Source organism: Ambystoma mexicanum, chromosome 12 (assembly GCF_040938575.1).
Source record: "Ambystoma mexicanum isolate Mex_15411 chromosome 12, UKY_AmexF1_1, whole genome shotgun sequence".
In the NCBI taxonomy this organism is placed as follows: domain Eukaryota; kingdom Metazoa; phylum Chordata; class Amphibia; order Caudata; family Ambystomatidae; genus Ambystoma; species Ambystoma mexicanum.
This window is the reverse complement of record NC_090936.1, coordinates 84,529,295-84,552,848: the sequence shown is the minus strand read 5'-3', so window position 1 is coordinate 84,552,848 and position 23,554 is coordinate 84,529,295. Positions and strand designations below refer to the sequence as shown.

Below are 23,554 nucleotides of genomic sequence, written 5' to 3'. Positions count from 1 at the left end.
ATGTGTGATTCCCAGCTAGTGTACAAGCCAGTTTCAGCTCTCTGGCTGATTTTTCAATTTGTGTCTGTGTGCAGGCGTACAAGCCTGCAATCTTTCCCGCACAACACAAGCTCTGGTGTCTCTCACTCAAAATGGTTCCTTTTGGTCACTGCACACGGACATCCCTGTGGTACCTCATTTTCAGTTCATAGCTCCCCTTTCAGGGGGGTTACGGTTGTTGCGGGGCTGGCCCTGGGTACACGAGCTGGCCCCATCAGTGCTGGCCGGCCCAGCACCTCACTTCGTTGCCGGGATCACCCAGACTCATGGAGTTGCAGGGAGTCCCCTGATCGGCCGTGCGGACACAGACATGGGATGCATCCGGGAGCATCCTGGGAAGCCATGAGCGTCCAGGTGAGAGGGTGGTCTATGCGGACCCAGGCACCATGCTGCTCTGAGAGTCCCAGGTCAGCAGGACCTGCAGTACTGTCATCACACTGTGTTGGCCTGCAGGCCAGGGCCAAAGGGCTGTGGTCATACAGTGAGTCCTGCAGGCCCATGAATGAGAGACAGACACAGTAGATCCATTCTTGGAGTCTGCCGTTGTTCTGAGGCACGTGCATGCAGTAGCTCCTTGCATTAGGATTGTTTCAGGGCAATTCACTTAAGAGAGTCACACCACACTTCTCCTTTTTCATAACGAACAAAACAAGTATCACTGAATATTTACTGATTCCCTCCGTTGCAAAAAGACAATTCGAGGGGATTGGGTCCTCCGACGTATTCCATATCTATGACAGGTAATCAGCACAGCTGTGCTGCTTCGGAAACTTTTGTTCGGGGTCGGTGTCGGTGACGTCGATGCGCCGTCGTCGAGGACCTCCTCCGACGTCCGATGTGATAAGTAGGACGCACGACGCCCGTAGCCTCAGTTCTGTTTTTTCCGCGAACGTGTTGCTTCGTGAATCTCGGTTAACGCCTCGACTCTTTGGAGTTCTGTTCTTCGAACCTGTTCGTTTTTGTGAGAATCTCCTTCGTGTGAAGATGTCTTCTACTTCATCTTCGACCCCGCGTCCGGTCTTCAAGAAGTGCGGGGAGTGTGGGTCCAAGATGTCGGTGACGGACTCGCACGACGCCTGCCTCTGGTGCCTCGGGGAGGCCCACGACACGGATGACTGTATCGACTGCCAGTCGCTCACGTCCAAAGCCTTACGTGAACGTAAGAAGAAGTTGTCGGTAGGTCGTGTGTCCAAGACCCGGAAGTCGAAGTCTGCGGGGCTTTCGACGGATGATTCGAGAGGAGACTCTCCGCGTCATCGTCGGAAGTCTCGTGAGTCTCCTTCTAGGAGTCGGTCTCGCCACTCCTCGGCCTCTTCGAGGCATTCTCGGAAGCGCCGACAGCGGTCATCTTCCAGGTCCTCTTCTGAGGACTCTGCCCGGCACGTCGCTTACCCCACCAGCCGTGTGACGCCAGAGGAATGGGCTTCCTTCGGGAAGAAACTGCTGGCAATTCTTGAGTCGCAGGGTAGTAAGCCGTTGGCGCCCCCGAGTGGGGTCGGTCGTGAGAGGTCGAGAGACACCGCTCGCAAGAGTGGTCGGCACAAGTCATGGGAGAGGTCCCGTTCGGACAAGGGGACTCGTTCTCGACGTACCCATTCCAGGTCCCGGTCCTCGACGCGTTCGAGACCATGTGCACCTGTGATGTCTTCGAGGAAGACATCGACGTCTGAGGCGTCGAGGGCGTCGACAGGCTTTCTCGAGACTCCGAGGAAGTCGTCGAAGCCGTCGACGCTCAGGTCGTGGAAGGACACGCTCGGAGCTCCGGCTTCGGGGACTGTGTCGACGCTGTCGATGCTGGCGGCGCTGCATCTGACGTCGACGCCGATTTACTCGACGCCGACGCCAATCCTCTCGGCGCCGATGCCTGTTCTCTCGACGCCTTTCGAGGCCGGGGTGTCGGAGGTACCCCGTGGCACAGGGGAACCCCCTAGGAAGGCTCTGGTTAAGAGCAAGCACTCTCGGATTCCTTCTTTTCGCCACCTGGAATATATTTTGGAGGTGGATGAGGATTCTGATGGCCTGGTTCCTAGTCAGGTTCCAGATGAAATTGTCTCGGGCCATAGTCAGTTTGACAATTTGAGGCAGTCACTGCATGATGCCAGTGGACTGGACACCTCTCCCGAGGTGGAGTTTTGTAGGCCTCAGCCTGGCTCTCATGCCGATTCCTCGTACCGGCGCCTTATGGCTAGGGTTTCCGAGTACTTGGGATGGTCTGCTCCCCCAGGGGAGTTTGTGCAGGATGATCTCACGGACATCCTTGATGTTGGTCCCCCAACTGACCCGGTACTGCCGTTTCATATGGCTCTACAGAGAAGGGTGGCGGTGGCTTGGACTGCTCCGGAGAGTCTCCCGGCGGTGGGCAGGTCCTTATCGCGAAAATACCGTCCAGCCAGTAGCGACCCCTGCTACTTGACCAGGCACCCCACTCTGGAGAGTTTGGTGGTGCAGGCGACCTCGGCCCCGGAAAAAGCAGGCGTCGTACCCTACCATCCCTCCTGATAGGGACGACAAACGTTTTGATGGCTGGGCGAAGAAAGTGTTTTCTTCTGGTGGTATGGCGCTTCAGGCGGCCAACTCCATTTGTGCCTTGTCTCGTTTCACACACACTCTGTGGAACTGTGTTGCGTTAGCGGCTGAACATATTCCCGAAGGGGACGAACGGGATGGTTTCCTTGCTATGGTCCAGGATGGTAAGGATGCCATGTGTGAGTCCGTTCAGTCGGGTTTGGACATGACTGAATGCGTCAGCAGGTCCATGGCGGCGAGCACCGTAATACGCAGGTTTGCGTGGTTGCGGAAATCGGGGTTTGCTCCTGATGTGCAGTCCCGGCTCCTCAACATGCCCTTTGACAGTGAACACCTTTTTGGCAGCAAGGCTGACGAGAGCCTTGAGAGGTTGCAGACCTCAAAAGCTGCAGCGAAGTCGTTGGGCGCTGCAGTTCGCCAACCTCCGTCTTTTCGTCCTATGGGACAGCAATGGAGCGGTGGTTCCTTTCGCTATTACTTGTCTTTCAGTAAAGCGAGAGGAGCTGGCAGTCAAAGAGGCCAACGCAGGGGTTCCAGAGGTAGACGACAGGGTACCCGTGGTGCCAAGGCCACTCGGGCAGTTGCCTCTTTGCCCTCAGGTAACGCCGCAGCCGCTACCACTCAGTCATGAGGCCATGTCCCATGGTTCGCCGTTTGGGGGAAGGCTGGCACAGCATCTTGTAGAGTGGCGTGCCATTACTTCAGATGTGTGGGTTCTGGAGATCATAACCCACGGCTACTGTCTTCCCTTTCGCACAGGCCTCGCGACAATCCACCGGGGAACCTCTCTTTGCAGAGTCCGGATCCGCTCCTTGCGCAGGAAATTCAAGCCCTGCTGGAGAAAGGCGCCATAGAACTAGTGCCTGTAGCGGAGAGGAACAAGGGATGGTATTCCCCTTATTTTTTGATTTAGAAGAAAGACAGGGGATTGAGACCCATCATGGACTTGCACGGTTTGAACAAACTCCTCAGGAAGGACAAGTTCAAGATGGTTACTCTCTCTCAAGTCCTCCAGGCCCTTCAGCTTCAGGACTGGTTGGTGTCTCTCGACTTTAAGGATGCTTACTTCCATGTGCCGATCCATCCCAAGCACAAGAAGTACCTGAGGTTCGCTGTTGGCGACTCACACTTTCAGTTTCGGGTCCTGCCGTTCGGATTGACCTCCGCCCCGAGGGTTTTCAACAAGCTCATGGTGGTGGTGGCAGCGCATCTCAGGCAAGGGGGGATTCATGTCTACCCCTACCTGGACGATTGGTTGATCAGGGGGAGCTCTCCCGAGCAAGTCCTGGATCATCTGTCCGTCACCTGCTACTCCCTTCACAGGCTGGGCTTCTCCCTCAATTTAAAGAAGTCCCATTTGACGCCAACACAGCGGCTCCAGTACATCGGAGCGGTGCTCGACACTTCCCTGGGGCAGTGTTTTCCTCCTCAGGTGAGGGCTCTTCACATTCAGCAGATGGTGCACAAGTTTCAGCATCCCCAGACGCTCCCAGCATTCGAGTTCTTGAGGTTCCTCGGCCTCATGCCATCCTGCATTCTTCTGGTGCCAGAGGCTCGCCTGCGGATGAGATCTTTTCAGTGGGCACTCAAGATGCAATGGTCGCAGTCCTCCGCCAGGATGTCGGACCCGGTTCAGGTGCCGCCCTCGGTCGCCCGGGACCTTCTGTGGTGGGCCGTCGAAGGCAACTTGATGAAGGGGGCTCCATTTTGGCTTCCCTGGCCGGAGGTGACGATCGTGACGGATGCATCCCTCACGGGATGGGGAGGTCCTGCCAACGGGCTGACAGTCAGCGGTCGTTGGTCTCAGTCGGAGTCCAGACTCCATATCAATCTGTTGGAGCTGAGGGCCGTCAGGCTAGCCCTGAAGGCTGTTCTGCCGACTGTGCGAGGAAAGAATGTCCTGATCCTGACGGACAACACAGTGGCCATGCACTACCTCAACAAAAAGGGGGGGCAAGGTCACTTCCTCTGTGCAGGGAGGCGATGCAGCTCGAGTTCTGGCCATCCAGCAGGAAGTTTCGATCTCGGCAGTTCATCTGGCTGGAGACGAAAACGTGACGGGGGACGCTCTGAGCAGGCAGAGCACGATCTCTCACGAGTGGGAGTTAGCTCAGGAGATTCTCCTGGAGATCTTCGCCCTTTGGGGGACCCCTCAAGTGGATCTCCTCTCCTCCAGTGTCAACCGGAAGTGCGAGAGGTTCTGCTCGCGGGAATTTCCTCCAAAAGGAGCCTTAGGAGAAGCGTTCGTGGTGGAGTGGTCATTCCCGCTGCTGTATGCGTTTCCTCCAGTCCCCGTCATCCCGCAAGTGCTGCGGAGGTTACGGAAGTTCGGTTCCCGGATGATCCTCATTGCTCCGGCGTGGGCTCGGAGGACGTGGTACCCAGACATTCTCGACTTGTCCATCTGCCCTCCACGTCGTCTTCCCTACCGAGACGATCTGCTCTCACCGGAGGGGTGTCAGGTTCTCCATCCAGAGGTCAGATCCCTCAACCTTCACGCTTGGCTTCTGAAAGGTTGAGGTATAAGGATTGGGACCCCCCTGAAGACGTGATGGAGGTGTTGCTCTCGGCCCGAAGGCCAGCAACAAAGTCTCTGTACCGTTGGCGTAAGTTCTGCGACTGGTGCAGAGTTCAGAATGTGGATCCTTTTGCATGTGACATCCCCATGGTTCTGTCCTTTTTACTTTCTTTGGCCCACAGGGGCTTGCAAGTGGGTACGATTAAAGGTTACCTGGTGGCGCTGTCCATCTTTAAGCGCTCGTCTGAAGAGTGTTCCTACTTTAAAATCCCTTTAATTTCACAGTTTCTGAAAGGGCTCACTAATTTGTTCCCTCCGTCACCTTTCCTGGTGCCCGGTTGGGATTTAAACCTTGTTCTTAAGTTTCTTATGGGTGCTCCGTTTGAGCCTTTACATTCTTGCCCTTTGAGGCTGTTAACTCTGAAAACTGTGTTTTTGGTTGCGGTTACTTCCGCTCGCAGAGTGAGTGAGTTACAGGCATTTTCAGTTAAGCCACCCTTCACTGTATTTCATAAGGACAGGGTTGTCCTTAGAGTTCGTCCTTCTTTTCTTCCGAAGGTCGTTTCGGAATTTCATTTGGCCCAGAAGGTTGTTCTTCCGGCATTCTATCCTCCTCCGCATCCTGGTAAGGAAGAGGAGAGGCTCCATAGGCTTGATCCTAGGAGAGCTTTAAGCTTTTATGTTTCACGCGTGTCCCGGGTCAGAGTGGACGATCAACTCTTTATTGGTTACGCTGGAAAGAGTTTGGGACAGGATGTGACGAAACAGACTTTGTCTCGCTGGATTATTTTGGCCATCTAGGAGTGTTACCGCTTGGCGGGTAAGGACCCACCGGCTGGCTTGTGGGCCCATTCTACCAGGGGTATGGCTGCATCTACTGCCCTGCAGAGGGGTGTTCCTATTCGTAACACCTGTGATGCAGCCACCTGGGCTTCTGTACATACATTTGTACGTCACTATTCCCTCGATTCCATCCGGGGACAGGATCTGGCCTTTGGCAAGGCAGTCCTTTGCTCTGCTATTTGATTGGCAATTCTAAATTTTGATTCTAAATTCTTTCCCTCCTCCTTGCTCTGGTACTGCTTTGGGAGTCTGTCATAGATATGGAATACGTCGGAGGACCCAATCCCCTCGAAGAACAAGTTACTATCTTACCTGGTAACGTTCTTTCGATGGGATGGTCCGATGACGTATTCCATATCGCTCCCTCCCTGCCTTCCCCGCTGCAGAATTTCTTTTGCGATTGCAGCTTACGTTCCGCAAGGCTTTGTGTCTGACTGGCAGTTGACTGATGTCACACGTTCTGGGGGGAAAAAACTACAACTGAGGCTACGGGCGTTGTGCGTCCTACTTATCACATCGGATGACGTCGGACGTCGGAGGAGGTCCTCGACGACGGCGCATCGACATCATCGACGCAGGACGCCGAAAAAAGTTTCTGAAGCAGCACTTCTGTGGTGATTACCTGTTATAGATATGGAATACGTCGTCGGACCATCCCATCGAAAGAACGTTACCAGGTAAGAAAGTAACTTGTTCTACTAAGAACACTTGGGAATTGTAAGAGAAAACAATGAACACATGCATTGGGACTCAGTTGCAAACATATAACATACCAAACACTTTGTAAATATTCGGCGGGTGACAGTTGGGATTGGTGGACTGCTGATGGTCTATTGGTAATTCTACCACCCTCTAAGACACTTTATTACGCATGGGAGAACGGAACCTCATCCACCGAATGATACCATTGTCAGCTACTGGCACCATATACAGCATGCCGACAAACTGCAGGAGCACAGCTTTGCATCCATTCTAACTTGTACCACTTTAAGCATATAAATTACATCCAGGCTCACAGCATTTAAACACATGTTTACGGAGTCCTCTTTAAGCATCTGCAGGGTTGCAGGAAACCAGTTGAAACTTGCACTAGTATCAGTTCTTGACAGTCGATTGCACAGTTCAGTGTCCGGCAAAGCCGGACCTGGGCACCGGGGGCCACATTGGCTTAGTCCCTGCTGTTGGGGCAGGCAGTGTGAAACTGGTAGCAGGGCGTCTAGGCTGCGCCACGCAGGAATGGCTGTTGACATGGCATGGGGTGGCAGAATGTTACTTGCCACCCTTTTAGGCCAGACGTATACACTCTCATTGGAGAGCCGCGCCAAGGTCAGAGCCAGCATAATGGTAGGCCGGCTTCGTAGAGTCCGCACCACGCAGCAACAAGGCTCCCCCAGGCAGGAGTCACATCCTTGCGGCAGCAGGTTATGGGGCGTTGATACACTGGTGGCATGGTGTCTGGGTCACACTCCCGCCCGGCAGGACTATCACCATATTGTAGTGGCACTGGCTGCTCTTCTTCCCCTCCCAGGTAGGAGGCTGTACCAGGCAGCGGTTCACGGGCCACACCACCTTTAGGCTACCCCCAGCCAGGAGTGTTTCCCCCAGGCAGGAGGTCTTGCGGTCCTCTTCCTAACCTGGCCGCACAAGCACTCTCTTGGGGTGAGAGCAGCAGCCAGTTAAGTGACTTGAGGGGCGGGGGGGGGCTGTGGCCACCCACCTGTCGTCAGGGAAATTGCATGTGGTGGTATTCCCACGGTAGCAGGAGGCCGCCCTCAGTCTTTCCCTCCTCCAAGCGGGAGATATACTCTTACTCTCCTCCAGACAGGAGTCAATGCACTCGATGAGGCAGCGGTCCTGGCTGGGCCAAGCTTCCCTTCCCACTGGCAGGAATGCCTCTTGGTGTTGATAGGGCCTCGTGGTGGCAGTGTTGTTGTAGAGAGTTTTAATGAGACAGAAAGAGTATTGCCACCACCATTAAATATTTCTTCTTCATTTCTCAAATCCTCACCAGGATTGGAGGATTCATGAGTACTGTCCAGAACGTAACTTAATCTTTCAAACTTCTCTTTTGCCATGTTCTTGCCCTCTTTACGGCTTGCATTCCTCTCACCAGATGTTTGAGTGGAATTCGAAGATAGTGAGAGTCAGAAAGCAGGCAGTTGCAAAACATTGGACCTCATAAGTTTGCCGGTCCGGGAACTACAGTACTGGTAAGCTTGCAGGTACCGTAGTTCCGGGGCCGGCAAACTACGAGTTGTGCTCACGGGTGCCGTCTGCCGCCAGGTAAACCTGGCGGCAGAGCGGCACACGTGAGCTGGTGTTTCCGACCTCCCCATTCAGCGTCTGCAATGGGCAATTACCGGGTCCAGCAGGGCCGTAATGAGCCGGTAATTGCCCATTCGTGGGCGCCGGAAAAATAATGACACCGGCGGCAGCCCTGTCTGTATTACAGGCACGGCTACCGCGGATGTCATAATGAGGCCCATTGAGTAGTTGACAGTTGACAGCCAGGAGTTGGTGCTTAGTTTGCAGGGACGTAAAGCTCCTCATTGGTACATGACATCATTTGAAAACGTGTGCCTTCCCATTCAGAGCATGACATTTGAATTCCTATGTGCAGTGGCACAGCGAGATTGATTCTTCTTTACTGAGGCGCCTGATCGTGTTTGTGTTAGGGAGAATTATCATTTCATGGCTAATTTCCCTTACCTAGTGAGTCCCTCAGCAGCTTTGCTGGATCTCTGGAGTAATTTCTTTCCACTTGGTAAGAGTGTGAGCTTTTCCCCCACTCTTACTTGTTTTTTTGCTATATGTTTCCACCTGTTTTTGGGATTGTGGGCTCTGGAGTACACCACTTCAGTAGCCCCCTTCTTTGTGTGTGTCACACAGCACCTTTTGTGCAGTGGCACAGGGTTGTTGTTCAGACTCCCACCAACTCCATTTCTGAGGCGACTACTGTCCCCCAGAAAAGGGTAATGTTAACATTAACTTTACTTAGTCAAATTTAACCACAGATCCAGTACACACCATGTTACATGGTGTGCTGGAAGGGTTAACTCTTAACTCTTTTTATCTGTACCTCCTAGAGCATTGTTTCGCTCTTTTAACATTTAGACATGGCTGGTGGCAGTGGTATCCACCCTAATTTTCTACCGCGGTTATCTTATATAACCGTGGTAATATCATAGGCTATTGTGTTAGCCTCAAACTTAAACCCGCTTGACCAAATGCTTTTTCTTTTGGCCCCGGTGCGGTTTATTCGCCATTTCTTTTTATTAAAATCCTTCTTGTGTTTTACTTTGTGCGGCAAACGAGGTTTGCCTTCTTTATTCGTTGTCTTTTGGCGGGCTTCTACCTAGAAGCCCTCCTCAAGGCGCCTGGGTGTCTAGGTGGGCTGAATGTGAGGGAGGGGTGTAGTCACCCCCTGCACAGGGTATCCTAGGAAACCCAAGTCGCACTTTGTCACGATTGGTCAAGGTGGTTGTCTGGGCTGGACAAACCCCCTGCTGGGTGATTAACAGCCAGGTTGTGTGAATGGGGGTTTTGCGCATAAAAGGCAGGTCTCTTGGGCTGGAAGTCAGAGAGTCGCCACTGGAACTACAAGGAACCGAAGAGAAGTGGAGGAGAGGTCGACTGCTGCAACTACCCCGTCCCGGTGAAGCCCTGCTGCAGTCCTGAGCTATCTACCCTTCAACGACTAAGAGGAGATCCAGTCCGAAGTCTTCTTCCTTTGTGCCTGGTGGGGATAACCAGCTCATCTTCTTCAGCCAGAGGTCGCCTTCGTTGTCGAAATCGCTGCACACTGCTTTATTGATCCGGATAGCCACCTGAAGAGCCTCTCCTGTTTTTAAGGAGCGCACCTTTTATTCGGTGTCGCTGCTGCCGGTCTCATCCCTGTGTGGTGCGGACCCCCTCATCGTCCTTCTTGCTGAAGCTGCAAGAAAGTGCGGGAAACAAACAGGAACAACTGCCGTGGCACCAGCTTCGTTCTTTGAGAAAGGTACTGTGTCCTATTTGAGGAATCTTGGGTGAAATCCCTATTTCTCTACTCTAAGACTTGTCCTTACTTTTCCCTCCTTCTTATAACTTTTGCTTCCGAACATTGACAATATCGAAGTACTCTTGGCAACGTTGAATCTGGAACTGTCCGACTGTGTGATCCTCTACAACAGGCACCCGGTGTCACTTGACTTTGGCTCCGGCCTTTTGACTGTCTATGTGTGTTCTGAGATTCTGTCTGCCTAACCAACAGATTGCCTGTGATTTTTGCCCCCAAATCTCTCTGGGTATCTCGGGTGCTAAGTGTGTTTTTACCCCAGTAGCATTTCTTGCCACGGATAAGCGTTTATCTAGTAGACCGAACTGTCAAAAGTGATTGCAATTGTATTCACGGTAACGTGTTCTGTTTCGTAACACCGGTCCATTCAAACACAGGGTACTTACCTTGAATAATAATGTACAAAGTGAATTGGTTAGTTTTAGTATATTTTACGTGTGGTTTTTGAATGACCGTGTTAACAACAAATGGTTTAAAAATAAATGTACTTATATTTTTTACCTGAAACCTTGAGTCAGTGTTTGCTTGAGTTACAGTAATTGTGGTCCCTTTATGTGTTTTCTGCTACTGCCCATATACTCTTGAGATAAGTCTGGCTGCTCCGCTACTGCTACCACTTTAACATAGTAGTACAGGCTTGTACCAAAGGTAAAACTTGTATTGCCACCTGTGGTCTTAATTGTGTGTAGTGGTCCCTAAGGGCACTGCACAGGATTCTGCCTAACAGTCTGTGCCCCCGGAATTGAGGTGCCTTGGGTGGCAGGAACTACTTCACCCCGCCTGGATGTCACTCAGGTGTAATGGGTGGCAGGAACTACGTTATCCTGCTTGGATGCCAGTAGGTGGGCCGCCTTGTGCTGCCCATGCTGGGCTCTACCATGATCAAGCCTTTCCCATATCTCAGTAGCATGTTGCTTATTTACTTTAATCAATGGCACGAAGGCACAGCGCCAGCAGCCTCCCTTTTCAGGCAGGAGCGCTACCATCCACCTTCACTGGACACGACCGCACGAGCACCCTCTGCCTGAGGGCCGCAGCTGGGATGACGTTTGCCGGTAGGATGCTGGGCACCCTCATTCTCCAGGCAGGACATTGGGTAGTTAATTACAGCAGTGACAGATGATGATGCACCGTTATTTCACCGCCTTAGCGGCCCTGGTATGCTGCAGGGCTTTGCCTTCCTGCTCTTTTGCACACAAATGCAGGCAGCCGCGTTACTTCATTTCCCACATTTTCCTCTTTTATTTTTCTATTCGGCTCACCGCCGATGGGCCCGGGATCTGCAGGGGGCCATTATCAATGTATTGGCCTTGCATCGCCATGGAGCGGTTCCTTTTATTTCACAGCCGATCGGGCCCGAGTCTTTGTTTGTTTCTTTGCTCCGACCCAGAGCACTGCATCTTATCTATTTTTCCGCTTTGACCCAGAGCACACACAGTTCACCGCCAGCTACCCGATCTCATCTGTGCAGCTGACCCTCTATTTTCAAAGGCTCCGACACGGGAGCGCTTCTGATGTTCACAGCCAGATGGCCCAGGATCCTGGCAAGGCCATTTACCTTTTCCTTCTTGCTCCGGCATTGAGCGCTCCATTACTTTCTTATTCAAACTTCACTGCCAGGAGCACAGGTACAGTTGGAGGTGCGCGGACAGCCGTGCTACTTCTTATCTCCCACTCCCCCCAGGCAGGAGGCAAACACAGTAATGTGGCGCGGATACAATGTCGCAGTTCGGTGCTCTCCCTCATTGCTTTCAAACAAGCTCCGATGACAGGGCACAGAGCCCTCACCATCGGGGCCCGCATTCACCCTGGTGTCTCCGGCACTCATCTCCTTTTGCCCACAGCGGGGCAGCCACAAAATGGCCTGCAGCAGCTGGAGATTGCTGCTGCCACTCGCCACAATTTCCCAGCGGTGAATGCCGTGTCCAACAGCACAGGGCATTTCTTCATTAACTGCACAGGGCGCGAAACTCCTCATCACCATAACCTGGGCATTTGTCCATACTTATACCGACATGTTTGCTTATTCCATTCGCCACCCTGGCCGCCCCACAATGGAAAAAGGTGCAGAATGAGACATTGTTTCTTTGTTATGATATGACATTTATAACGCGCCTATACACAAGTGTTTCAAGGCGCGATGAGGCAGGGGGAGGAACAAAGGGAGGACAGACAACGATCCTACTAGGCCAGGTGTCATTCAGATCGCGCAAGTGCATGGGAAGGGGGGAAAGGAAAAGTGCACAGGGGGAAGGGAGAGGGGAAAGTGCAGTACATGGGAAAGTAGAATAAATAAGATAAATAAAACGGCCAGCTAGTGGCAAGTGCAAGGAAGTGCAGACAGAAGTGCTGGTAGGCGGACTGAAGGGATACAGAAAAAACGGTCCCCAGGTGCATGGGTTGCCAGGGAGGCAGTGCAGGTGGGCAATTGACAGGGCCTGGGCCAGAGATCAGAAAAGGTGGCCAGGTAACCAGTGCAATTTCGGTCAGGAATTCAGCAGGGGATAGGAAGAGAGAAAGCAGAAGCAAAGAGGAAGGTTATGAGGTGCTTCCGGAACCGGAGATGGTTCTCCTAGAGTTTCAGGGAGGCAGGAAGGCTGTTCCAGAGAGAGGCCCCTGCCGAAGAGCGTGATATGCCACCAACTCGTTGCTTGGAGAAGTGACTGACCCTGAGGGAGTTGGAGGCGGATGAGCGAAGAGCTTGAGAAGGAAGATATTGAGGAAGAGAGAGTTGAAGATATTTCGGCCCCAGACCCCAGAAGGCCTTGTGTACAATGCAGAGGGTTTTGAACTTAATCCTCGCAGCCACTGGGAGCCAGTGCAGAGATTTCAGTCCTGGAGAGATACGATCCCTGGGCTTGAGGTCAAGGACAAGTCTTGCAGTCCTATTCTGGATAAGTTGCAGAGGGCGAAGAGTGGAGGCAGGCAGATTTAGATAGAGGCTGTTACAATAGTCCAGCTTAGAGGGGACCAGGGCTCTGGAGACAGTGAGCTTCTGGGGGAAGGAGAGGAAAGGAAGAATACCTCTAAGGAGGTGCAGCTGGTAGTGTCACTTCTTAGAGACGTCAGAGATGTGAGGGGAGAAGGAGAGTGCAGAGTCGAAGATGACCCTGAGGTTTTTTTCCTTGCAGGTGGGAGTAGGAGGAGATTTATGTTCACATCATTGCTAATAACAAACTACAAGGTTCAAAACACTGCAAACCAAACACTGTGAAAATAGGTCTGAAGGTGCAGCGACCAGCCGACTGTTCTGTGTCCAAAACCTTGCTTCCCCCTTTCCAAACCAAGTCCACTGTAGGCCAAAGCTCCCCAACCATTCATGTCTGAACCCCACCTGCCCTTGCAGCGGTTCCTGGGCTGGAGGATTGTCATTTTGTCAGGGGTAGCCAAGCCCACATTGCTACCTCCAGCACCCTTGCCGCTTAGACCTCATAGCTCAGTGGCAACATGCTCGCCTTGGAAGCAAGACGACACGGAGCAACACAGGTTCGATCCCTGGGTCCGCGCTTAGAAACCTCTGGGTATTAAGTGTGTTATAAATAACCTATTATCAAAGGGGTGCTGCTCGCGAGAAGAGCTAAAACCCTTCCTGCTTTGCCATGGCTTGTTAGTCTGTATAGTGCCACTGGTCGCAAAAAAACACTTCCTCGCCGCTCGGCGACAACAGCGGCAAAGCTTTGCACTTCTGCCGTCCTTATGTACGGTGGGTGGAAGGAAAAAACTGCTGCCTCCTTTCCCAAGTCGTCCGGCGTCCTCCAGCTGCAATGATTCATACAGCCCAGCGGCTTGTAAACACCCTGGCATGCCCCTCTTCTTTGTTTCATTTCACGGGCATTCGAATCCGTTTGGCAGGCCTCTCCCTTTGCCCAGTGGGAAAGGGAGGCGGACGCTGCGCCGTTATTTGGGCGCCTCCTCCAGATCCTCCACGTCGTCACCTCCATTGTTGTGGGACTGGCTGTGGGCACACAAGCCGGCACAATCAGTGCTGGCGGGCCCAGCACCTTACTTCACTGCCGGGATCTACCAAACTCATGGAGTTGCAGGGAGGACCCTAATCGCCTGTGCGGACACTGACCTGGGGTGCTGGGGCGCCAGGGATGCTGGGATCATCTAGGTGAGAGGGTGGCCTAGGCCAGGGGTCTGCAACCTTTGGCTCCCAGATGTGCTTGGACTACCATTCCCATCCGGCCTGTACAGCATAGTCAATGTCAGGAGATCATGGGATGGCCTAGGCAGACCCAGGGCACTATGCTGCTCTGAGGGTCCCATGTCAGCAGGACCTGCAGTACCGTGATCAGTGTTGGCCTGCAGTCCAGGGCTGCAGGGCCGTGGTCACACAGTGAGGCCTGCAGGCCCATGAATGGGAGACTGTCACAGTAGTTGCTGGAGGGCCTTGACACCCTTATCAATAGGGAGCCATGGAAGGTCGGAGGCGGCTGCAATGTTGCAGTGCAGCCTGATGTTCCTCAGGCCCGTTAGTGGATCCCTTCCTCTAAGCTTCCTGGCTGTGTGGACCGGTCGTCGCAGGCCGATTCTTTTTTTTTTTTTTTTTGCAGCATCCCTGCTGCTGTGCAGCGTTTGCCGTGTTTCTGCCTCCTGGACAGGCAGGCGTTCCAGGCATTGGGCTTCGGGCTGCCTTCTCTCCATTACCGTGCTTTGGAAATCTCTTGGCGTTTTCTTACCTGTTCCATCTACGGTCTCCATGACAGATGGCAGATGGGGGGTAAGCCGGTATCAGGTACTCCTTGCTGCATATAATTGACACACGGGTTGCGTGTTTTTTACTGTGAATGACGGCTTTCGCTGCCATACACCCAATTGATACATGTGTTGTGTGTTTTGGCTGTCATACACCCAATTGATACACCTGTTGTGGGTTTTTTACTATGACTAGTGGCTTTGGCTGTCATACACCCATTGTCTACAATGTTTAATCTTTCTCCACACAAACCCACGAACCCTGGGTCTCCGGCGGCATTTGTCTCGATGTCTTTTAAATCGTGCGCCGCAACGTTAAAGGTGGTGGAAATGTCACCAGCGCCCAGCAAAAATTGCATATCTGAAGTATTGGCTTCAAGCCTGCGTAGGAGGCAGAGACTCCACGCTAAGTTAATAGAATCACCTTTGGACGTCACTATGGTCCCTTTGCTGCTGCAGCCCTGCTGTCAGGAGCACCTACTGTTGAAGTTCACTCTGTGTTGCCCCTCATTACGGTAAGCTTCCCTGATAATAGGGCTACTGTTTCTGCAGTCTTTTCTTCTGTTAAATTTTCTGAAAGTGGTTGGGCTTCCCCGATATCTCCTGCCCTTGGAATACTCCTTCCGGATGAGGATAGCTCCATTATCATCCATGATCATACCTCATCATCTGGCTTGTTTTCTGAGCAAAATCCTTCATCTGAGCGATGGAAGCTCTTTCATGCCGATATTATTTCCGAACTTTATAAGTATTACAACCCTAGTGACTTTACGGCTTGGCTGGGTCATGTACAGAAATCTGCAAGAGCCATTATTTGTTTAAAACTGAGAATCTCTGCCTTTTGACCCTCATGCATCTTAAGTACCACACGTGGTCACTAATAAAGCAGATAGCTTCTGCCAAACTGATTTGCCTCTTGGGAACCTTGACAATGAGGGTCAAGCCACAGTGGGCCTGTCCCCATGCCGGAATTGTCTTGCAACATGGTTAGGTAAGTCTGGTTCTACCTTGACAGCCACTAATCGACTCCTCACAGTCTGGCAAAACTGTACCTCCCGTTTCCACCAGAAAAGTTAAGTTGTGCCCGACTGGCATCACTGGGTCCATAAATACTGTTCCAAAACCAGCTAACCATCAAAGTCTGCGCTTAAGAAATTCCTATATGACTGTCCCTATGTATGGCCCAACCAGAGATCCATTCTCTGACCATAGGAACTTCATAATTACTAATGTTGATGAGCCCTGCGAGAGAGAACCAAGGGATGCTTCACGAAATAAAGTACTGGCATGGCTTCGTTTAAGAATGGGCCCGGGTATAGTCAGAAGCTGTAATCTGAAATTTTTACGTAGAGTAAAAATTGATGGCTGGTGTACCATGAAGAACCGGGACTGTGTTCTGGTCCGGTTGTGGAACTAGTAATATCCCTGGGTTTTAAAGTATGTATAAATAGCTGCCTATGAGATCCTCAAATTTAAGACTCCTAGTGTGAGTCCCTATGGTGTTGTATATCTCTCCCTGTTTATAGAGCCCCCGCTGATGCTTTTTTTGTGTTCTTATGTTTTTTGATTATCTATTGTTCATGTTTTTTGTTTTTGTGTAGCGCGCTTGAGGCCTGCGGGCGTGTAGCGATTTACAAGAATTTGTAATAAATAATAAATAAATTAAAACATTCTTGGAATCTGCCGCCGTTCTGAGGCACGTGCGTGCAGGAGCTCCTTTTGTCATGACACATCTTAAAAAAGGACAATACACACATACAAGAGGGCCACACGACAAGTGTTACTGAACTAAGTAGGCTTGGCAAGGAAGAGAGCTTGTTGGGCTTCCCTGTGTACCACTTCCAGGGTCTGCATTGCAGAGAAAGTAGCATTCCTGAAGGACCAGGCCAGCTCAAAATTGCTGCAATGGTGAAGCAAAAGGGGCTCTAGAGCAAGTCCCTTCTTACTCATCGTGGTGGCATCTCGAGGGAGAAATTATCACAAGGTAGATTGCAGGTCACCAGAGAGGTAAGTATGGGTGGTGCATGGTGTGTGGGCGGTCAGGCGGTGAATGGGAAGAACAGGGCGATGGGAGCAGGCAGCCTGGCATGTGGGGAGCTTTAATTAGCTCCCCTGGATCGGAAGCATGTAATGGGGGCTTCAGCCCAGTGTTCCAGGATACTATACATTATAGACGTGTGAGTTTACAAGGCAACTGACTTGTATGAACACGGTGATGGTAATATGTTGCCTACTGACAGTGGTGAGGGTGCTGGAGGAGACAGATGACTGAAATGAAAGGTGACACAACTTCACAGTGGGCCTCATTCCGAGTGTGGCGGCCCGGAAACACGGGTGCCAGTAATCTTACCGGCACCCTTATTTTCAGGCCGCCACACTACAAGTCTGCCTGCTGGGGCTGCTGCGCCTAGCAAGTCTGACTGTTAGCCCACTGCAATAGCCCGGCTACATACGGGCTGTGAAATAGCTAAGTAAGTAGACGAGAGGCACAAGTGACCAACTAGTTCAGTTGCTATTCCTTCCCTTCCTGTTTTCCGCAGTATCAAATGCTGTAATCAGACACTATCAATGGAGAATGCTGTCATTATGCTGCATATTGTATGTGTATAGTGTTTCTGGCCCTCCATAAACCTATTCCATAGGTGTGTTCAACCTGGTTCCCTTTCTCGAAGCATGTAATACATGTTACAAGTATTAATGACATTTTATGATGTCACTCAAGCAGTATATATAATATGTATCTGATCTTCGTGTAGTACCAGAGCTAACATACCAAATACATTATACAGTATTAATTCAGTAAATCATTCTTTTCTAATTTTGCTCTTGATTGAATTTGCATAATGACATGTCTTGATATGGCTATGAAGATCTGCATGTGTCTCAAAATTCAAAAAAGCTTTCTCGTCTTGCCATGTTCAAAAGCTAAATGCATTTCAAACCTTGTAGCTCTGTTTGAGTTCAGTTGCCAAGAACCACTTCACTTTCATGGGTCCTTGTATGCAGTAAAACGCTTATGATTAATACAACCAATTTTTCACACATGTGCATATTGTTTTTAAACAGCAAAGGAATGTCGAAATTGTGCAAGAAATAAAAGGAAAGGACGTTGTGATAGCTGAACATCACAGGAAAAACCAGGAACTTCAAAAGAGGTAAGCGTTGGAGCCCTAGGGAATACATCCGATTTCTAAGAGGCAAACCTACTAAGTTTGGTCAGGTTAAAGTTAGTTTACAAAGAAAATGCTTGTGTTTTCCAGACTCAAAGACTTTGCCGAATTGTATGATATTATTCGTAGTGAAAGAAACAAATGTGTAAGCCTACTTCAAACAGCTGCTCAAAGAACAGCTGAAATGCAAGAAAAAATAAAAATCCTTGGGAATGAAATAGAAATCCTCAGAACCAATGCTACAAACAAAGAGAGGTACGTTTGAACATGGTCCTGCTTCGTTATTAGCTTCTTGTAAATGAATGTTTTTCTAAGCTGACTGACCTTCTTTGCTTCTATCTACCAACATCTTTTGCAATGTTATTAAGGTTGTGTAACTGCTGGTGGTTCTTTGACTGATCTCTATACAGACATTGTGTAATATGACCTTATCATCCCTAGCTCGCAAACACTTTATTGGTTTGTCAGGTAAGCCCCTTTACAGTCTGCATGGCTTATACAACTAACCTCCGTTTTATCTGAAAATGCAATATGGCATTTTTTCATGAACCGGATCATCCTTTGACTTCCATACCTTTATTGTTACTAAAGAGAAAACTGTCTATTTTGGGGCAATTGTGATTCCCTTGTTAGAACACTCTTCCTTTAGAACTCTCACAGGCTAGTTAATTTTTGAAACAATGATTGAAGCTCATTTTAGTTTTGGCTCTTTGCTGTCATATAAGCTAATCAACTGTGGAGTGGAAACAGTACTTGTTGTACCTCACGAAAGGACTCAGTCTGTATCTTTTTATTGTTGGCCCTCATCGTATTTTGCTTACTTGAAGTTTATATTTTACTTTGCAGCCAGTCATTGATCTGGCTATATTTTAGCTACGTGTATGTGGGGGTTTCCATTTGCAGCCTAGAAGGTGGCTTTTTTAGGCCTCATTACATTTATGTGAAGATGTACGTTTGAATTTCTAGGATTTAATAAGGACAACGTTATGTTGAAAACTTAGCCTGGCTTTCTTTAGAGAAAGATTATTGTAGATGATATCCTCCCTTGTTTGACTATTGATACCCTGCTTGCTTTGAGTTTGTTTTCTAAGTACTTCCATAGCACAATGTATGTTAGAGGCGAGATTCCATGGTGCTTGAAGAGGAATATTTTTGATTATGAAACCTTTCTGCCTGTTGCTATTGGTGGCCATGTAATGCTGCTGTGACCCACTTGACTTACCTATCGGGAAACAGTGGCTCCCTGACTGAGGTGACTGCGCAGAACGTTCCCATTGAGCCTCGGAATCCACTCAAGGATTTAACTTCTGCTGAGGATGTGGCCAGCAGCCATGGAGTAGGACTGCCTGATCTGTGATAGATCAGCTCCCGAAGGCCTTAAGATTTTCGCAAGAGCTGCCGAAAACGGCACAGAAGCTAAGTAAATACCCAGGGACTTAGCCAGCGACCTCTGCAGTCCATACATATTTCAGCTCTTGATTGGAGGCCCGAAGTTGTGGAGGCTGATACTGACTGGGAGCAAAGATTGCACCCGCGAAGACGCAGCTGCGCAGATAAATAAAAACCCATGGAGGAGAATTGCGGATACACCTACATCAGCCGACCCGCTGCCCGAGGAATCTCTGTTGCTGTAGTCTATAGACGGTACATAACTGAGTAAAGACTGGATTGTGGAAACAGATATTCGATGAAGAGACTGTCAACATTTCAATTTGGATTGATCATATTATGTAATGATACTGCATTATGTGACCATATGAGACATAACAATTAGAAATAACTAATTATTTAGAGTCCTTTCTAGAATTCAAAAAGGATTTATTGTAATACGTTGTTATTGTAGATGAGCCTTATACACATAAGGTAGGACATGTGTGTTAATACATTTGAAGTCAAGGAAACAGGGCATGGGAAGCCATCAAGCTAGGATTGAACTGTAGTTAGTCTTCTCCCCCCGCGTTCTGCCCGCCAACACTATGGTCATATGGCAATGATGAAACCGAAACAGGGTTAGTTTGACCCTGCTTTGTTGGGGTAGGTACTCCTTATAGATGAGGAAGTCGGTACTGAACTTATAATGTGAATTGTTTTTGGTCAGTTTATTTGAGTGCACATAAAAATAATATGAGGGTGCAAGGAATCTATTCCGAAAATAAAATGCAACAGGGATTCAGCCATCATTGTTTTACTGTTTCAATATAATGTGTAAATAGACTGGGTAATGTCTACAAAATTCTCAAACCACGCTTTAGGCACAGACTGGGAACATTTATAAAAGGCCAATAACATAAGGGGCCGATTCCCCATATATAATAAGAAATCTATATATTTATGTACACTATCATGTATAAGTAAAGAAATATCTTGAGGGGACATGGAATTCTACCTGAAGACCAAATGTAACAATATTCAGATATTATTTCAATGTTGTCCATAATGATTATTCACGAAGACACAAACATTAAGGTAATCTCAATAAGAGTTAATTAACTTTCCTGACACAAATTGGTATCGCTCTGAAAGGGTGATCAACAACAGGGTTTAGGCATTGAGTTTAGATGGAACATGTCCATTTACGGGTAAGACTATAACAAAAAGTAATATCCAATATTCTAATGAAACCGGGAGACAGTGACCAGTGCATCTGCACAGGTGCTTTACGTCACGCAACTGATATAAACACCAAATTCAAAATGGCTGTCGCGAGAACACACGCGGACCACGCCATTATTCTACACCCGCAAATTCAGGGTAAGTGGTTGCTTTCAATTTAAGAAGCAATATTGAACATGACATACTTGATGATTATGTTGACAAAAGCCCAAAACTTTACTTGGGAACAATAAGGGTGATTAATAGGAAGAATAGAACACTGTTAACTTGTACCCAGTATTTGGATTATGCCGCCTGTTCTTAAAGGATGGATATAGATCCAGTGGTATTTCATATTAACATTTAGAACATTATCCTAATTAAACACAACTTACATTAGACTTTTTCCTTTCTCTGTTCAAGGATGAGCTGTACCAGAACAGCTACTTATATACATCTAATGGAAGGGTATCACATGTCAGATAACAAAGGGCGCACTTTTTACTTTGATTAATATTCACAGGTATAGGAAAGAAATGCATTTGGATCCCACAAGGGACGGTTTAATTGAATACAATTGTTTAAAAAAGGAAATTGGAAGGAATAATAATAATGTGTCCTTTTATCCATCATGAGGTAATTTAAAATAAGTTACTAAGGTATAACTGGGTATATAAGGATTCACCATTACTAATATTTCACAATGTATACACCAATATCATGGGTAGCACTTTGTGTTACATAGAGGTGTAATGTAGGTGGACAAACCAGTTGAACGATTTAGAGAGCATAATAGATTTATCAACAGCTACATGACTCAACCTCATGGATGAAGAAGAGATGACACAATGGCAATGTTTCAATTTATGGCGATGGAGACACTATTGGAATTTGAGAGTTGATTGCTTGTAATTTGTAACCCAAAGCAATCATGCAGAATATTCATTCTTTGGTTCCCCCAAACCCTCTTTTCCCTTCTCCGTGGACTTTTTGGGAAAACCATTTGTTTAACAATGTTGAAGTGACAACTGTTATGTGTGGTTCCTTTTTGTACAAAAAGTTGTTGACATATTCTTTCAATCGGTGTCAACATGACTTATGCTGAGCTAATATATGATTGGTTGGCATTTTGCTTATTTGTATGCATAATATTACATAAATTAAATCTATGATGATCATTTTATGTAACACAGCCCTGAGGAAGACCTTTTGAATATGGTCAAAACATGTCGGCTGTTTGCCTTGTGAATATATACAGATTTGATTAGAATATAAAGTTCTTTGAGTTTTCAAAAACGGGGGTGGGAGTAGCTTTGTAAGGCCCAGCCCCAAATCCAGTTACTAGTGTTTACAATGTTGTTAATGTATTCCATTTCTATTTTTTGGTAAGCGTCTGTGAAGCTCACTTTCAGCAGAGGGGGAGTTGAGACCTTTTCAGTCAGCGCACAGTAGGATTGTTACAAATCGCTCTCCCAGCTGATGGGAGTTTAAATCTTTTGTTTCCTGCAGAGATGCCGTTTGCCTGTGGAATTGTTTGTGTTTTTGGAGCATGCCTAAAGAATGAGAGCTTGTTTACGCTCCCACGAGCAAGGCGCACCTTCACGGCACTGAGAAGCGCTATTATATAACGCAAGGATAGGCTCTTGTCGACATTCCCTAAAAAAACATTGGTAATGCCAACAGTTTGGGCTTTTGTGTAGGAGTGGGAAAGGCACTTGCCAGGCACAGCCATAGTAGTATTAACTTGCCATTGATGGTAGTAGGTGCAAAATGGTGCGAGTACTGTGTATCTAGTAGCAGTGCCTGGCAAATGCCTAATACATATACACAAGCCAGAACTTCTAGCTTTGCCAATGCTTGTTTTTAACTGGACTTCATTAAAGGACACGCAGATGCTTATAAATCGAGTGCCTGAAGGCAGACCTGTTAAAACATTTTTATTACACCAGTAGTGGGTTTACGACTCTAAGTCATTAACGCTCAGAAGACTGCTTTGAGAAAACACTGGTAGACACTTGGAGTGCAAAGTTTGATGGTAACGCTTGATTAATGCAAGCTCAAAGAGTTCCCATAAGGAGGTGTTTTGGGCGGGAAAGGGCAAGAACTGGGTGGGAATGGCCATAGGGATATGCACGGTCATGGGCAGTCAATGGGTGGGCACATATCCAAACTACAACAGGCTGTGTGTCCCTTCTCATATGCCTTTCCTCCATGGCTGTACTCTAATGCAATAGGTTTGGCTTATGGGTGTCGCAAGCAACACCTAATAGCCTAAACTAAAAAGTGAATATTGTCTTGTTTTAACCAGCCTGCCGCCCCTACTTTCTGGTTTTAATACAAGCACTTAGATACCCTTCGGAATGCAGTGCCTCCGTTCCCCACACATAACATAACTTCCAGAACTTTGGACAATAGCAGATTGATGCTAAAAAAGGTTATTGCCACTTTAAACATTAAATATACAGCACAAGGATTTTCCATACCTCTAACAAGCACAGGCCTAAATATATGTACTTAAACTTTACAGGCCTCTAATGACTCAACCCCTCTTTGTCACCTTAAGACATTTCGTTGAATAATAGCTGCATGTCTTTATTTCACAGAACTCTTTTTCAGTTAAATGGGTTTTTATGTACATATCACCTTAGTACATCTGAATTTTTTTTGTAATATTCATTCGTAATGGTGGTGAACCTCGGATTACCCCCTTTAGTGTCTACTCACCCACTTTATCGCTCCATCCTTTAATGTTTTGCTTCTTGATTTCTTAACTTTTTAAAAAAACAAATCTGTGTTTTGTATGTAAATTCAATTAGTGTTATTCTGATATGTGCATGGAGTTTGTTTTCCATCTAGGCATATTACATTGAAACAAATGAGGTGAGGAAGTAGGATGCTGAATATTCTTGCAATGTTCTTTTTGAGGTTTTGATGAATGAAAACATTGCTCCTACAGGGTTCTCATTCCAATATTTACTTTTGTATCCCCTCTTCCCTTACCTCCTTGGAATCCAGGTACTCCTCAGACTTATTTCATTTTCTAATTCTAGAAGTTTAGTTTATCAAACTTTATCAGCCCTTTACCTGGGTGGTCTTCCATATTTTCCAAGG

The 23,554-nt window shown here is 48.4% G+C and overlaps 1 protein-coding gene across 1 annotated transcript in view; it reads left to right on the top strand.

Annotated features, from left to right (window-relative positions):
- CCDC146 (coiled-coil domain containing 146) overlaps positions 1-23,554 on the top strand; it is a 1,748,551-nt gene that overhangs the window by 1,175,740 nt on the left and 549,257 nt on the right. The window contains exons 14-15 of the mRNA XM_069628051.1: positions 17,748-17,836; positions 17,942-18,106. Of these exons, the coding sequence (XP_069484152.1) occupies positions 17,748-17,836; positions 17,942-18,106 (254 nt within the window). The remainder of the gene's footprint in view (positions 1-17,747; positions 17,837-17,941; positions 18,107-23,554) is intronic.